We start from the raw sequence: 17,178 nt of genomic DNA, 5'->3' as shown, positions 1-17,178 counted from the left end.
GAAGGATCACATCGGAATGGACGCGCAACGCTGATGCCCCAAAAGGGATGAACGGGCCCGATCCCCAGATAGAGCCAGGTAGGCCGGAGCTCATGAAGCTGGCAAGCAGCCCCTTTCAAGCAGGAGGAAGGTGCCTCTCTGATCAGAACATCCGCTTGGCCCACCAAGTACTGTGAGTCAGTCACTGCAGAGCGCTCCTCTCGGGCCAATAAGCAGTCCCTCTAAAGATGAGAAGGCCACACTCTGTTCCTGGTTCTATCTTGGGGCCACCTCTACTGGCCACCAGGTTCCCGGGAGACACCATCACACTGCTGCTTGATCGTGCTTCTGAGGTCCCCTCCCCCACCCCACATCCTTGGCCGCAGCTCCTCTCTGAAGGACCTGGGTGACAGTATCGGATGCACGTTTCCAGAGTTGTTGTACAGATGCTAAAACCACCCCCAAAATGGAAGACATTACCTACCTAATGACCATGTACTCAGCACCCCCAGACCTACTGGCGTCTAAGGACTGATCACGTGAACCCCTGTGACCCCAGCATCAACCAGTCAGAACTGTGCACGAGCTGGTCACATACCCTGGGACGTCCCTTCTTCACCTGGCCTTTAAAGTGCTTTGCCGGGGTTACGGATGCAAACTATTGCTTTTGGAATGGATTTACAATGAGCTCCTTCTGTGTAGCACCGAGAACTATGTCTAGATACTTACAACGCAGCATGACAATGGCAGAAAAAATTATGTATACATGTATGTGTAACTGGGTCCCCATGCTGTACAGTGGGAAAAAAAAAAAAAAAAGTGTGTTTGGGGAAATAACAATAAAAGATAAATTTAAAAAAAAATTTAAAAATAAAAAATGCAATAAAATGCTTTGCTGAAACCCCTTCAGGGAGCTTGGACTTCTGAGCACTAGCGGCCCTGGACTCCTCGCCTGGAGCTCTGCACTAAACGCTGCCTTTCCTCCTGCACGACCTGGTGCCAGTAGCTTGGCTTGACTGCATAGGGGCAAATGGGCCTGAAGCTGGTCCAGTAACAGCTCTGCCCGTTTCCCATGCTCTCTGCAATGTTCTTAAGACTCAGAAGGGCTCAGCCTCTGAACGCTTGTCTTCAGGATCTGCTCATCTCCCTTTAATCAGACCGGGGCTCAGAGACAACAAATGTAGCGAGGTCGCCACCATCACATCGTTACACTGTATCCCAGGGCAGCAGGATGGCTCCTCCAGACGACAGATGAGGAAACCGAGGCTCAGAGAATCCGTGCGAAGTACCACGTGCCCGACATTAAATACCGAGAAAGCTCAAGCCCTGTTCTGTCACTTACTAGACGTGTGACTATGGATAAAGCTCTTTATTGAGCCGAGCATCAGATTCTTCAGCTACAAATTACTGAAAAGAAGATGCTCTAAAGAGCATCTGTCTGAGGACCAAATTATAAGCAAGGCTTGGGAAGGAGATTGTACACTTTGATGCGCCACACAAATAGGAGTTACTGCACAAAAACACAAGGCATCACAGCTTATCAGCATGGTGATGACACCGAATTCATAGAAATGACTCCTCAGTGGGAAGTGAGCAGATAAAGCCATGTCTCTTGGCTCTAGAATCAGAAGAAGCTTGCTTTGCATGGAAGCCCGTCTGAAGGGGTCCCGTGTGGCCGCATTATTAATCATCAGCAGTATAACAAGGAAGCGAAGAAAGTAAAAATAAAAAGCTGAGGTAACCAGATGAGAGTCTAATCTCTTCATATGGTGTATTTGGCATAAATGCATCTTCCAAAGATCTCTGCCCCAGATTCAGCACCTAACTGCTATCCCGAAGATACACCCCTCTGGAACCTTCCTTTGCTTTCCTGGACATTTCTGCAGCTTCTGGACCTACCGAGCAGCTAGAACTGGTGTGTGGAGTGCTCCCTCCTCCTCCCCTTCAATGTAAATAAATTAACAAACAAACAAACCCCAGAACCCTAGGGTGTCATCCGAGATTATCCCCCTCCCCTTTAGTGTTCAAACACACACACAGTCACGTAACCGTGAATTACCAAGTTCTGTAGGCTCTTCCCACTTAACCCTCTCCTCCTCCGCTAGGCTACTGTTGCCCCCACATCACACCTCACTGTCTCGGACAATGGTCTCCCTCACGCTCCCCGCTAAGCCCTTCTCCATTTGCATTCAGAGGAGTCTTCTAAGACACAAATCTATCTGCATTAAAAAAAACCACTGCCTGGGTCTGGCATCCAGAAATCTCTGTGACCTAACTCTTCCTCTCCATCCTAAGCCTTCACTTAAGTAGCTAAACCAAGGCCACCCAGAAGCACAACCCAGATTTCAACCTTGACCTATGCAGGGACCACTATGGGTATTTGCTAAATAAATAAAAAGATATGGATGGAGTGGAGAACGTCAGCTGCATGGTGGAACGAGACACTTTCTTTGTCCCCTCTTTCAATCTATAACCAGTAAAACACCCACAACACAAAGAAGGTGCCACTGGCCAATAGGATGCCAGAGGGTCCCACACGTCTGTACATCTATCTAAAGGTAAGTGGACTGGGACACGTAGAAGAGGCAGAACTGGGGGAACAGCAGAGGAGGTACCTGTAGTCTTGGCCCCTCAAGCCATGACAGATGAGCGAGTGCACAGCCCCAAAGATCCCAGGAGCACCAGGGGGAGCCAGTGCACAAAATTCTGACATCCCAGCATCCGCAGGGACCATGGCCATAGATACCTGGGAGGCAGTGGCAGTGAAGTCTTGGATCCTGACCCTCCAGCCACTGATGCACCCATGACACTGGCCCTCCAACCCCCACCACCAGCAGCCAAGTCCCAGAAGCTTATGATACTGGATACGCAGAGGTGCCCACCCGACTCCAGTCTCCCCTCACCTCCCTCTTCTCCTGCGGCAGAGCCTGCAATTCTGGGGTTCCCAGACGCAGCAGAAGAGCCCTCAATCCTGGTGCCCCAGGCAGCAAGGCCAGTGACAATGGCAACAGCAAGGTACCCACAAACCCAGAGGCACAAGACGTGATAATGAGGGCGTGGAGCCAACCTCTGACAGAGGCAGAAGAGGAAGGAAAGTGCCAGCTCTTAAATCCAACTAGAGGCAGCTCAGAATCAAGCAAGAGATGATTGCTACTCCAAACACACTGGCAGAGGGACAGTTCATCAAGCACCATAGAGAACTACAGTAACGCTGCACCACAAAAAGAAAACCACAATTCTTCAGCAGTCACAGAATACTGAGATCTCACTGATGGAGAATTCAAGAGAGCTGTTGTGAAGAAACTCGGCGAGCTTACAAGAAAACTCAGAGAGGCAGTTCAATGGGCTGAGGAATAAAATTAATGAATAGAAGGACTACTTTACCAAAGAAACTGAAACTCAAAAAAAAAAAAAAAGAATCAAACAAATTCTGGAGCTGAAGAACCCATAAGCAAGATAAATAATGCATTAGAAAGCTTTGGAAACAGAGCAGCCCATATGGGGGAGAAAAGTAGCAAGCTCAAAGACAGAAATCTGGAAATGATATGAGTAGAAGAGGAAAGGAAAATAAGATATTAAGAAACTGGGTAATCCAACTCTTTTAGGAAAGGCAGCATTAGGGAAAGGGATCTCCCAGAGAAACGAGGAAGAAAGGAACAGAATTTATTTAAAGAAATAATGACTGAGAATTCAAAAGCCTGAGAAAGTAATTGGATATGCAAATCTATAAAGCCAAGAGAATACCTAATTACCTCCACGCAAAAAGACCTTTTCCAAGACACACTATATTAAAACTGTCAAAAGTCAATGGCAGAGTTCCCGCTGCAGTGCAACAGGATCAGTGCTGTCTTGGGAATGCTGGGACATGGGTTCGATCCCAGGTTAAAGATATGGCATTGCCACAGCTGCAGCTTAGGTCAACCATGGGACTTCATGTCCGCAGGGAGGCCAAAAAAGAAAAAAAATAAAAGTCAATGGCGAGGAAAGAATTTTAAAAGCATGTGGGGAAATAAGGACAGTAACCTACAAAGGAACTACCGTTAGGCTATCAGCAGATTTCCCAGCAGATACTTTACAGGCCAGGAGGGAGCAGAATGACATTCTCAAAATACAGAAGGATTAAAAACTGTCACCCAAGCCTGCTCTACCCAGCAAGGTTATCGTTCAGAAACGGAGGAGAAACAAAGACTTTCTCAGACAAACAAAAGCTGAGGGAGTTCATCCACACCAGACCTATCTTACGAGAAATGCTCAAAGGAGCTCTCCTATCAGAAACAGAAAGGCAAAACCACCCAAATCTCTGAGTAAGGGGATAAAGAGAATGAGAAAATTGTAACTCTTTACCAGAACAGATTTTAAAACACTTTAGGACAGCATAAAAGCCAAAGGAGGGGAAACAAGCAGAAAAAAGTAATTATAACTACTTCAATTTGGTAACCCACAACATAAAAATGGGTAATTTACGAAAACAAAAACACAAAAGGAGAAGAGGAGAAAGATGGGTCCATGCAGGTAAGTGAACGTAAGATGCTGTCAGCATAAAAAGGACTATTTCATCCATAACAAGTTTTGTACAAACATCATGGTACCCACAAACCCAATATCCAGAGCAAAGACATGAAACATAAAAAAGAGGCAACTGAGAAATACATCATGGAAAACCATCAAATCGAAACGGCAGACAGAGACACAAGGGGAAAAAAAACAATGGAAATATATTGCCACCAGAATACAAAAGATAAAATGGTGATACCAAGTTCTCACCTATTAATAATCTTAAATGTAAACAAACTGAATTCACCAGTCAAAAGATACCAGTCAAAAGTGGCTGAATGGTTTAAAAAAACAAGACCCAACTACATGCTGCCTGTGAACTCTAAAGACAAACACAGGTTCAGAGTGAAGGGATGGAAGATAATACTTTCGAATAAACAGCAGCCGTAAAGGGGGCGAATGTGGCCATGCACCGTATCAGACAAAATAGACTTCAAGCCAAAGAAGGTAACAAGAGACAAAAATGAACAGTGTATGTTTGTGCATTTTATATATATATATATATATATATATATATATATGATATATATGTATTGTATATAACATATAATGATAAAAGGGAAAATTCACCAAGAAGATGTAACAGTTATTAATATATATATATACCGAACATAGGAGCACCAAAATATATAAAACAATTATTAACAGATCTAAAGGGAGAAACTGACAGCAGCATAATAGTAGTAGGAGAATTACATACACCCCACTTACATCAAGGACTAGATCACTGAGATGGAAAATCTACAAGGAAGCAGTGGCCTTAAATGAAACACCAGACCAGATGGATTTGATAGATTTGTATAGAACATTCCACCCAAGTGCAGCAGAATAAACATTCTTCTAAGTACAAATGAAACTTTCAAGGACAGATCATATGTTGGGACACAAAACAATTCTCAATAAGTTTTAAAAGACTGAATTCATGTCATCTTTTCTGGTCACAATGGTATGAAACCAAAAGTCAACTATAAGAGGAAAGCTGCAAAAATCACAAATATCTGGAGATTGAAACATGTTACTGAACAATCATTGATTGGGTCAATGAAGAAGTCAAAGGAGAAATCAAAATTTATCTGAAGACAAATGAAAAAACAATATACCAAAATCTATGGGATGCAGCAAAAGCAGTACTAAGAAGGAAGTTCATAGCAATACAGGCCTGCCTTAAGAAACAAGAAAAATCTCAAGCAATTTAACTATACACCTAAAGGAACCAGCAAAAGAAGAATAAATGAAGCCCCAAATCAGTAGATGTATGGAAATAATAAATATCAAAATGGAAATAAATGAATGAAACTAAAAAGACAATAAAAATCAATGAAATTAAGAGCTGGTTCTTTGAAAAGATAAACAAAATTGACAGACCTTTAGCTAGACTCAAAAAAAAGAAGAGAAAGCTCTGATAAAGTCAGATATGAAAGAAGAGAAACAACAAGAGATACCACAGAAATGCAAAGGAGTATAAGAAAATATTATGAACAGGTGTACAACAACAAATGTGATGAAAAAGAAATGGACACATTCTTAGAATCATGAAGAAATAGAAAATCTGAATAGATCAATCACTAGTACAGAGACTGAAACAGTAATCAAAAACTCCTGAAACAAAAGTCCAGGACCAGATGGCTTCAGGTGAATTCTGCCAAACATTCAAAGAAGATTTAATACGTATCTTATCAAACCCTTCCAAATTATTGAAGAGGAAGGAATGCTTCCTAACTCATTTTACAAGGCTACCATCACCCTAATACCAAAAACTGAACAAGGATAACATAAAAAAAGAAAATTACAGGCCAATATATCTGATGAACGCAGATGAAAAATCCTCAACACGATATTGGCAAACTGAATAAATAATACATAAGAATCATACCCCATAGTCAAATGGGATTTATTCCAGGGATGCAAGGATGCTTCAACACCCGCAAATCAATCAATGTGATACACCACACTAACAAACTGAAGGGTAAAAATCATATGATCATCTAATAGATGCAGAAAAAGTATTTGACACAACTCAATATACACTTATGATAAACACTTTCAATAAAGTAGGTATAGAAGAAATACTACTCAACGTAATAAAGGCCACAGATGACAAAGCCACAGCTAACGTCATATTTCCTGGTGAAAAACTGAAAGCTATCCCTCTAAAATCAGGAACAAGACAAGGATCTCACTCTCACCACTCTTATTCAACACAGTATTGGAAGTCCTAGCCAGAGTAATTAGGCAATTAAAAAAAAAAAAAAACTAAAGGCATACAAATTGGAAAGAAAGAAGTGAAACTTGCTATTTGCAGATGACATAATTTTACAGGTAGAAAACCCTAAAGACTCCACCATAAAACTAAAGGAAACAAACACAAAGTCACAGTGTACAAAATCAACATACAAAAATCTGCTGTATTTCTATACATTAACAATGAGCTATGAGAAAGAGAAATTATGAAAAAAATCCCATTTATAATTGCAAAAAAAAAAGGATAAAATACCAAGGAATAAATTTACTCCAAGAGGTGAAAGATCTGTACACTTAAAAATATAAAACATTGAGAGTTCCTGCTGTGGCACAATGGATTAAGATATGACTGCAGCGGTTCAGGTTGCTACGGAGGTATGGGTTTGATCCCTGGCCTGGCTCATGGGTTTAGGATCCATTGTTGCCACAGCTATGGCACAGGTCACAGCAGTGGCTCAGATTTGATCTCTAGCTGAGGAACTTCCATATGCCATGGGTGTAGCCAAAAACAAACAAAAAAATTTTTAAAAACACTGTTGAAAGAAGTAGGAGAAGCACAAATGAATGGAAAGATATTCAGTGCTAATGGACTGGAAGAATGACATTGCTAAAATGTTCATATTACCTAAAGCAATCTACAGATTCAGTGTAATCCCTATCAAAATGTCAAGGACATTTTTACAGAAATGGAACAAAAAATTCTAATATTTATATGGAAACACAAAAGCCTGTGAGCAGCCAATGCAACAAAGCAAAAAAAGAACAAAACTGGAGGTATGATTTCAAACTATATTACAAAGCTATAGTAATCAAAACAGCATAATATTGGCATAAAAAGATACATAAATTAATGGAACAGAATTGAGAGCCTAGAAATAAACCCATGCATATATGGACAATTAACTTACAACAAAGGAGCAAAGAACATCCAATCAAGAAACAATAGTCTCTTCAATAAAGAGCATTGGGAAAACCAGACGACACCTTAAAAAGAAAGAAAGAAACTAGACCATTATCTCACATCATAATCAAAATCAACTCAAAATGGATTGAAGACTTAAATGTAAGACCCAAACCCATAAAACTCCTAGAAGAAAACACAGTCAGTATGTTCTTGGTCATAGGTCTTAAAAATAAACAAATGGGACTACATCAAGCTAACAAGTACTGCACAGCAAAGGGAACCATCAACAAAATGAAAAGACAACAAGAGAAGATGTTGGCAAACAAGATAATCCAATACGCAGTAATATCCAAAATATATAAAGAACTGATACAACTCAACAACAATAAAACAACCCAATCGAAAAACAGGTGGAGCTGAACAGATGTATTTTCAAAGAAGACGTACTGATGGCCAACAGGCAAATGAAAACGACATCACAAATTATTAGGGAAATGCAAATCAAAACCATAATGAGATACTACCTCACACCTGTTCGAATGGCCACTATCAAAAAGCAATGAGATCCTGCTGTGTGGCACTGGGAACTATGTTATCACTTATGATGGAGCATGATAATGTGCAAAATAGAACGTGTACATGTATGTGTAACTGGGTCACCATGCTGGACAGTAGGAAAAAATCAATGCATTGGGGAAATTTAAAAAAATGTTTCAAAATTAAAAATAATAATAATAAGTGTTGCTGGGAATGTAAACTGGAGCAGTCATTTTGGAAAACAGTATGGAGATACCGCAAAAAAATACGAATAGAACTACCATAGGATCCAGCCATCCTATGTCTGGTATTTATCCAAAGACTATGAAAACTCTTATTTGAAAAGACACATGCACCTCCTCGCTCACTGCAACCTTATTTACAATTGCCAAGATATGGAAGCAACCTGAGTGCCTGCCCAAGGGGGAATGGATAAAGATGTGTCTATACACAGTAGAATACTATGTAACCATAAACAAGACATCTTGCCTTTTGCAACAACAGAGATGGACCTTGAGGGTATTATGCAAGTAAAATAGGTCAGATGGAGAAAGAAAATCCCACATGATTTCACTCATATGCGGAACAGAGAAAACAAACAAAAACACACAACAAATCGACAAAAACAATCACCTAGATACAGAGAATAGAACAGCAGTTACCAGAGGTGGTTGGGGGGGGTAAAACAAGTAAAGAGGACCGGCTGTATGGTGATGGTTGGAAACTAAAGTTTTGGGGGTGAGCACGCTGTGGGGTAGAGAGAAATAAAATGTACACATGCAACTTACATACTGCTATAAAGCATTACCTCAGTAAGAAATCAAAGAAAATAAAAACACTCAGATCCTAGACCCTAAAAGTAAAGAAATAGACAGACTTAAAAAAAAAATAAAAAGAACTGAATTCAGTTTAGCCAACAATCCCATCACGTAGTGTGGCCTTTTTTTTTTTTTTTTTTTTTTTTTTTTTTTTTTTTTTTTTCCTAGAGCCGCACCTGCGGCACATGGAGGTTCCCAGGCTACGGGTCTAATCAGAGCTACAGTTGCCAGCCTACACCAGAGCCACAGCAATGCCAGATCCTTAACCCACTGAGTGGGGCCAGGGATCGAACCTGCAACCTGATGGTTCCTAGCCGGATTGGTTAACCACTGAGCCACGACAGGAACTCCAGTGTGGCCTTTTTAAGGTGTCGCTTTCGCCCCTTCTTCACCATATTTCTTAATACCCTAATCCACACGTCAATCAATCTGACCTCCTTATATATCACCAAATGTTATGTATTCGGCTCCTTTCCTATCCTTCCTCTGCCTGAAAAGCCTCTCCTCCCTGCATCAACTTGGAAAGCTTCTGCCCAGGCTTCAAGAACTAGGTACAATCTTCCTCTGGGAAGCATTTCCGTGACCTGCTCAGGTAATTACTCTTTCTTCTGGGTTCAGCCGGCCCCAACCTTAGCATGGTACCCATCAAACTTTTGTGGTCACTTCTGCCTCTGTGTTTGTCTTCCCACCAGGTCAGACTGCCTCCAATCTCCAACTACGTCTAATCTCTTTTCTCAAATACCAAGCATCATGGTCAGGGCATGACACCTGTTCGCTTTATGATGACAGAATGACCAATGAGTGATTAATGGGATGGATTAATGAATGAAAGACTTGCTCTCATGCTGCTATAGTTAAAACACTCATCGTATCCGCGGAAGAATAATGGGACTTAGAAGTCTTACTCTTCTAAGGCTGGAAGCATGCTCCCGGGGTCCTCTGAAGACAGAATGTCTATCATTTGCTCATTGAGAGCAAGATCTTCATTCACGCCATCCGCCGAGGTGAACTGGGAGTGCTCCAGCTTGTCCTCGTGATGCCGGACCTTCAGAAGAATTTCAGAAACAGGTGAGTGGGCATTCTTTCCAATGTCACATGCTGGAAAAGTCATGAGGGAAGGCAGGGATCTGCAGTCAGAGAACCTAGCGAGCCACGCCACGTGTGAGCAGGCAAGACTCAGGCAAGACATGGCCCTGTGCTGAGCCGCAATGTCTCATCAAAGACACAGGGCCATAATTCTGATAGCTCTGCCCAGGCTTGCTATGTGGATAAAACAAAGCAATGGATGGAAAGACCTTTGTAACTGTAAAAATCCTTCACCATCAACCCCACAATCAGCATCATTTCCCCGTCATCACCAGCCTCACCATCTCCTCACCATCACCAGCACCGCGTTATCACCCGCATCACCACCACCGTGGTAGCATCACCAATATCATCTCTGTTATTATTATCATCACATAGAGGAAAAGCACAGCTGGCGGATCACGGGCTTCAGCATCATGGATCTGGCTGGTTTCCAATCAAGATACAGTCGTGAGATGGAAATGACATTAGCGATAATGAAACCCAACCCTCCGACTGGACAGCTGTCTTCCCCCAACATCATTAATTCTGCAGGAAGGGGTGAGAAGTCCTGTCCCTGGGTCTTCTATGCATTATATCATGAAACTGTCACACGGAATACACGCTGATGCCTTCACTTGGCCTACACGGAGACTGCTGCCCAGAGCGATGCAATGACATGACCTAGGTTCGCACAGCTCTTCTAGCGCCAGGCTGGTAGCTGACCCTAAGTCTAACTCGAAAGGCTGCCTTCTGTTTCCCCCTACGGTGTCTCCTTGGTCATCACGACCATGGAAAAAATTCTTAAATGTGAAAAGGGTTTGTTCTGTGATGCAGGGAAAGACACAAACAAGGGTCTTAGATCTTCAATCAAATTCACACTTGGGGAGTTCCCGTCGTGGTGCAGTGGTTAACGAATCCGACTGGGAACCATGAGGTTGCGGGTTCGGTCCCTGCCCTTGCTCAGTGGGTTAAGGATCTGGCGTTGCTGTGAGCTGTGGTGTAGGTTGCAGACGCAGCTCGGATCCCGTGTTGCTGTGGTTCTGGTGTAGGCCGGCAGCTACAGCTGATTTGACCCCTAGCCTGGGAACCTCCATATGCCGCGGGAGCGGCCCAAGAAATAGCAAAAAGACAAAAAAAAAAAAAAAATCACACTTGGCTTTCCTCCCGAGGGTGAACCAATCAGCCTTTCATCTCTGAGAAAAGGAACCACTGGCTCGTCCTCGACCAGCAGGGGGAGTCGTGTCCTTCTGTGGCTGCTAGCAGCTTTCGGGGGGAGGGGGTCAGGCGAACGGCTCCTTAGATGGGCCATTTTTCTTCTCCTCATGTGGCCTGTCAAGGAGACTGTGGGCTGGCCTCACTTTGAAGTGACAATTCTCTCCTCCAGGAAGCAGAAATAAAATGAACAATGGCTTGGGATTGCCAGGCTCCAGAGAGGCGGGGGGGTCCCCAGAGGCCAGGTCCCAGCCTAAACCGGGCCAGCTGGAGCAGGTCACTGAGCTTCACGGGCCTCGGTGTTCTCTTTAAGAGTAAGGGAGAAAGAGGACAGGTGTCCCTTTCAAGTTGCTGGACCTCTGGGTGACAGTAACAGCAGCTCAGCCTCCATAGCCCTGCAGAAACAAAGAGCCTGCCAGGATGCTCACTCCCCTAGGAGCTACCCCCTGCTTTCCTTCCTTTGTCTGTCTGTCCATCCTCCGACCACCCAAGGGCTCATTCACTGCTTCACACGTTTACTGAGCACCTTCTAGGTGCTGGGCTCCGTTCTGGGCAGTGGGGGTTCTAGTAGCCACCGTCCAGCCTCTGGCCCTGCCCCTGGCCTTGCCCTTCAGCACCCTTCTTTGTGTGAGCAAGATCCACCAGCACACACCCACCCTTCTTTCCCTGAAGGCTCGTGCCAGCCTTCAGAGCCCACGCCGGGAAATACCACCACCCTTTGTCCTGCCCAACCCCCCCCCCCCCGCCCCGCGCTGTCCTCAACCAGTGACCAGTGGAATCTGATGGCAAAAACCCCAGCCCCTTCTTCCCTGGGCTGGGATGACTCTAAGACTAGTTCAACCCTAGCTTCGTGAGCTGTGGTGTGGGTCACAGATGTGACTCAGATCCAGCATTGCTGTGGCTGTGGTGTCAGCTGGCAGCTGCAGCTCCAATTCGACTCCTAGCCTGGGAACATCCATATGCCGCTGGTGCAGCCCTAAAAAGACAAGAAAAAAAAATATATATATATAGTATCTAATGGGCAATGGGGACCTGCTATATAGCCCAAGGAATTGCTCAATATTCTTTGATAATCTATACGGGGAAAGGATCTGAGAAAGAAGGGACATGTGTACACGGAGAACTGGATCGCTTTGCTGTGCAGCAGAAATGACCACAACGCGATAAATCACCTATTCCTCAAAAAAGCTTTTAAAAAAGAAAAAAGGGGAGTAAAGCACCCAAGGAGAGTGTGGAGAGTGTGGCGGTCTCAGGGGACACAGCATCATGAGGGGGGCGCGGAGGTTGAGATGCAAAGCTGGAGCACAGCGGGCTTTATAAGCCCAGCCAAGGTGTCTGGGCTTCACCCTGAGGATGAAGGGAGTCTCCAAAGGCTGAAAGAAAGAAAGAAAGAAAGAAAGAGAGAGAGAGAGAGAGAGAGAGAAAGAAGGAAAGAAAGAAAGAAGAGGAAAGAAAGAAGGAAAGAAAGAAAGAAAGAAAGAAAGAAAGAAAGAGAGAGAGAAAGAAAGAAGGAAAGAAAGAAAGAGAGAGAAAGAAAGAAAGAAAGAAAGAAAGAAAGAAAGAAAGAAAGGAAAAAAGAAAAGAAAGAAAGTAAAGAAAGAAAGAAGGAAAGAGAGAAAGAGGGAGGGAGGGAGAGAGAGAGAAAGAAGAAGGAAAGAGAGAGAGAAAGAAAAGAAAGAAAGTAAAGAAAGAAAGAAGGAAAGAGAGAGGGAGGGAGGGAGAAAGAGAGAGAGACAGAGAGAGAGAGAAAGAAAGAAAGAAAGAAAGAAAGAAAGAAAGGAAGGAAGGAAGGAAGGAAGGAAGGAAGGAAGGAAGGAAGGAAGGAAGGAAGGAAGGAAGGGTGGCGTGAATGCTCGGCCGGCCACACGGTGGGCGCTCAGTTGTCCAGCCAGACCGCAGGGGCTCCCAATCCCGGCCCCTTGTTAGAAGCATCCCGGGAGTTTTTAACAACTCCTAATGACGGGGGTGCCTCGGGGACAAAGCGGTCAGAGTCTCCGCAGGAGGGCCTGATATGGGCAGGCCCCGAGGCTCCCTGGGGTCCTGACATGGATCCAGACCTGAGACTGACCCAGCTGAAGGATGAAGCTCAGGCTCACCTGAGCCGCCCGCCCGCCCACTCCCTCCAGGACGAAGACGTCATGGGTTCTCACCCGATGTCTGGAGAGCAGGCTCCCCTTCAAACACTGGTACCGAACCATGAAGAAAAGCACCGCCCAGGTCAGCAACAGGGAGAGGATGAGGGCCACGAAGAACCCCATGGCGTGGAGGCCGTGGTTCGGGAGAACCTACCAGAACAAGAGCGAGAACGAGATGGATTCGCAAGCACACGCCACGCTTCACATCCCTAAGCCTGGCACACCACATGCACGCAGGAGTGTTAAATTCCCAAAGCTAATGTGCAACACATCTAAGGCAGCACAGAGGATCGTGAAATGTTTCCGATGCTACGTGGCGGTCACTAACCCGTCATTTTATCAGAAGGTGACCTCAAAACCAGGCCTGGACTAAGAGAGCCTTCCATGTTGATCGTACTCTCATCCTTGGGGCACTTTCGCCAAAATGCCAGTCCTCAAAAATGAAGGGGAAAAAACATCTGTGCCCATAACGAGGGGCTTTAAAATGCTCACCCCTTTAATTCAGGGCTTTCATATGTAGGATTCACTCCTCAGGAAATACTTTAAAAAGCTGCAGGAGGAGTTCCCGTTGTGACGCAGTGGTTAACGAATCCAACTAGGAACCATGAGGTTGCGGGTTCGGTCCCTGCCCTTGCTCAGTGGGTTAACGATCCGGCGTTGCCGTGAGCTGTGGTGTAGGTCGCAGACACGGCTCGGATCCCGTGTTGCTGTGGCTCTAGCGTAGGCCAGTGGCTACAGCTCCGATTGGACCCCTAGCCTGGGAACCTCCATATGCCGCTGGAGCGGCCCAAGAAATAACAAAAAGACAAAAAAAAAAAAAAAAAACCTACTACTTGAAGCAGTGCCCATGTTGAAGGGCTACAGTTACCATCACTAAACTAGAACTTCACCAGAATAAAATATTCAAAGAGTGGGTCAATTTAAAAAAAAAAAAAAAAAAAAAAAAAAAAAGCTGCAGGAGTTCCCGCTGTGGCCCAGTGGGTTAAGCATCTGAACGCAGCAGCTCAGATCACTGCAGAGGCATGGGTTTGATCCCTGGCCCAGTGCAGGAGGCTGAAGATCTGGCATCGTGGCAGCTGTAGCACAGGTCATAGCTGCGGCTTGGATTTGATCCCTGGCCTGAGAACTTGCAAATGCCAGGTGTAACCATTAGAAAAAAATAAAACAAAACATAAAAGCTTATACACAGGTTAGTTGGAACTATGCATGAAAATCTGTTTATATCTAAGGCTGTTTTTAAGACCATTATATAAAATAACATGGATGTAGACGAATCCTGAATGCGCCACAGTATGGAAAACAGTTACATGTTTTAAGCCTCTATGAATTATTCTATCCATATAATGGCCAACAGGCAACCGTGTTATACATTTGGAGACGCACAGTAATGCATGCATGCTGCGGAAAAAAAGTTTTTAACAGAAGCCAAGGGTTTAAAAAGAGACATAAAATTCCTGTGTTTCCTTCTGCATCCTCTTCTAATCCTACTTCTCAGGGGCAAACTCTCTTAAATAGATACTGGTTTTAGTTTCTGTGGTTTAGTTAACAAGCATGGCTACTTAACTTAAATACTCTAAAATTTGCATGCGTTTTTTTGTTTTTTGTTTTTGTTTGTTTGTTTTACCTTAAAAGTAATACTTGAATGTTTCACCTTTAAGTAACAGCTGGGATTTTTATTTGACACATATGCACACAGACACACCTCCTCCAATTCATAGAATTAAAAATAGCCCTGTAGTCCTGCTTCATGAAGTCTCTAAAAACTAGAGAAAGCATGTTGAATGGGTATTGGATATTTTACAAATTCCTTTTTAACATCTATGGAAAGAAGTATCCATTTTGCTCCTTTGCTCTTTTAATATGTTGCATTTTAACTTGAAAATTTCTGCAGCTATTTGTTTCTTGACATGTCAGCACTACACTTTATTTACCGAATTCCTGCTGTGACAGATGCGGATTTAGGTCAAGGATTTTCACCCTAAAAATTTGAAGGATTTGTTACCTACAAATACTCCGCCTCTACTTCCTCCCAGTCGTAGTGTTTATATTCAGTTAGCTACCTTTGTCTAACTTAACATGAAACACTTAAAACGCAAATTTGCCTGGCATTGAATTTAGAGAATCCCTTGTCTTCTTACTGAGAAACGTGGTGAAACAAGTGCCCCATATTTGCCTCCTCCTCCTTTCACTGCTTCTGCCCTCCAGAATTTATTATCTATTTTATACACACATGTTTGCAACCACCATCATGCCTTTGCACTGGTTTATAAATTAATTCTAAAAAATAAAAAATTTAAAGCCAGTATCATTATTAAGATTAGAAATATGTTATTTACTGTAAGATAAAGTAATTGCATGTAATCCTGCATAACTAAATATCTGCCCCTCAAAGTCATACATTTTTAATACAGTGCCCTTTCTTACACTATCAGGTTTCAACATCATGCCATAGTTGTAGTTTGCTTCCATTTGGACCAACACATTACTTTTTGTTTTTCCTGGGGTTTGTCATTGCTTTTCTTTTTTCTTCCTGGCATACACCCATTTCCTTAATGATATTAGCTATTCTGGGGAGTAGGAATTATTTTGGTTTTTGTTTTAGATTTGCAACTACCTTTTTTTTATTACTTAATGGATTTTATTACATTTATAGGTGTACAACAATCATCACAACCAAATTTTACAGCATTTCCATCCCAAACCTTCAGTGCATCCCCCACCCCTAACCTATCTCATTTGGAAACCATAAGTTTTTCAGTCTGTGAGTCAGTATCTGTTCTGCAGAGAAGTTCATTGTGTCCTTTTTTTAGATTCCACATGTAAGTGAAAGAATTTGATGTTGGTGTCTCATTGGCTGATTTCACTTAGCACGATAATTTCTAGGTCCATCCATGTTGCTAAAAATGCTTGTTATTTTGTTCCTTTTAATGGCTGAGTAATATTCCATTGTGTATATGTACCACATCTTCTTGATCCACTCCTCTGTCGATGGACATTTAGGTTGTTTCCATGTCTTGGCTATTGTATATAGTGCTGCAATGAATATCGGAGTACATGTGTCTTTGCGAGTCATGGTTTTCTCTGGATAGATGCCCAGGAGTGGGATTGCTGGATCAAATGGTAGTTCTATTTTTAGTTTTCTGAGGGGTCTCCATACTGTTTTCCACAGTGGCTGCACCAATTTACAATCCCACCAACAGTGTAATAGGGTTCCTTTTTCTCCACACCCTCTCCAGCATTTAGTGTTTGTAGACTTTTGGATGATAGCCATTCTGGTTGGTGTAAGGTGGTAAGGTTTGTCATTGCATTTCTTTTTTCTTCCTGGCATACACCATTTCCTTAATGATATTAGCTATTCCAGGGAGTCTTTTTTTGTTTCTTTCCTTAAAGCCACTACTCCTAGAGTTCTCTGACATCCTGATCTGCTCAGGACTAGCTGCTTTCCGGGCTTGCTGTCATTCGGAGCTCTCTCTTTGCTGCTTTCTGCGTTATTACAACATCACTGATTAAAACAAAACTATGTTCCTCAGATGTGATTCTTTCCTTTTTCTTGGATTTTTTTTCCAATTTGATAGAGTATTTTCCGTATTTATGTGTTCTCAAGTAAATCTGGTTAGGAAATAATTTTACTTTTCACGTGTTAAAATACTGCTACTTTGTACTTATTTGATTGTTACCTTGTTACCTTGGATGAGTCTATTACTCATGGTTCAAAATCTTTATCCCTCAG

General features: G+C 43.0%; 1 protein-coding gene across 4 annotated transcripts in view; it reads right to left on the bottom strand.

Annotated features, from left to right (window-relative positions):
- Positions 1-17,178, bottom strand: part of EVC2 (EvC ciliary complex subunit 2) — a 130,795-nt gene that overhangs the window by 73,969 nt on the left and 39,648 nt on the right. For 2 of the 4 annotated variants that reach the window (XM_084971428.1, XM_021100987.2), the window contains exons 8-9: positions 13,464-13,598; positions 9,939-10,078 (exon numbers count right to left, since the gene is read on the bottom strand). In XM_084971428.1, the coding sequence (XP_084827554.1) occupies positions 9,939-10,078; positions 13,464-13,598 (275 nt within the window). The remainder of the gene's footprint in view (positions 1-9,938; positions 10,079-13,463; positions 13,599-17,178) is intronic. The other 2 variants (XM_084971429.1, XM_021100986.2) reach the window with 1 other exon arrangement.

The sequence above is a fragment of the Sus scrofa genome, chromosome 8, assembly GCF_054392235.1.
Source record: "Sus scrofa isolate SSC_HxYL_T2T_F1_AM1 chromosome 8, Sscrofa_HxYL_maternal_Yorkshire_Landrace_v2.0, whole genome shotgun sequence".
Classification (NCBI taxonomy): domain Eukaryota; kingdom Metazoa; phylum Chordata; class Mammalia; order Artiodactyla; family Suidae; genus Sus; species Sus scrofa.
This window is presented reverse-complemented; position numbering and strand designations above follow the sequence as displayed.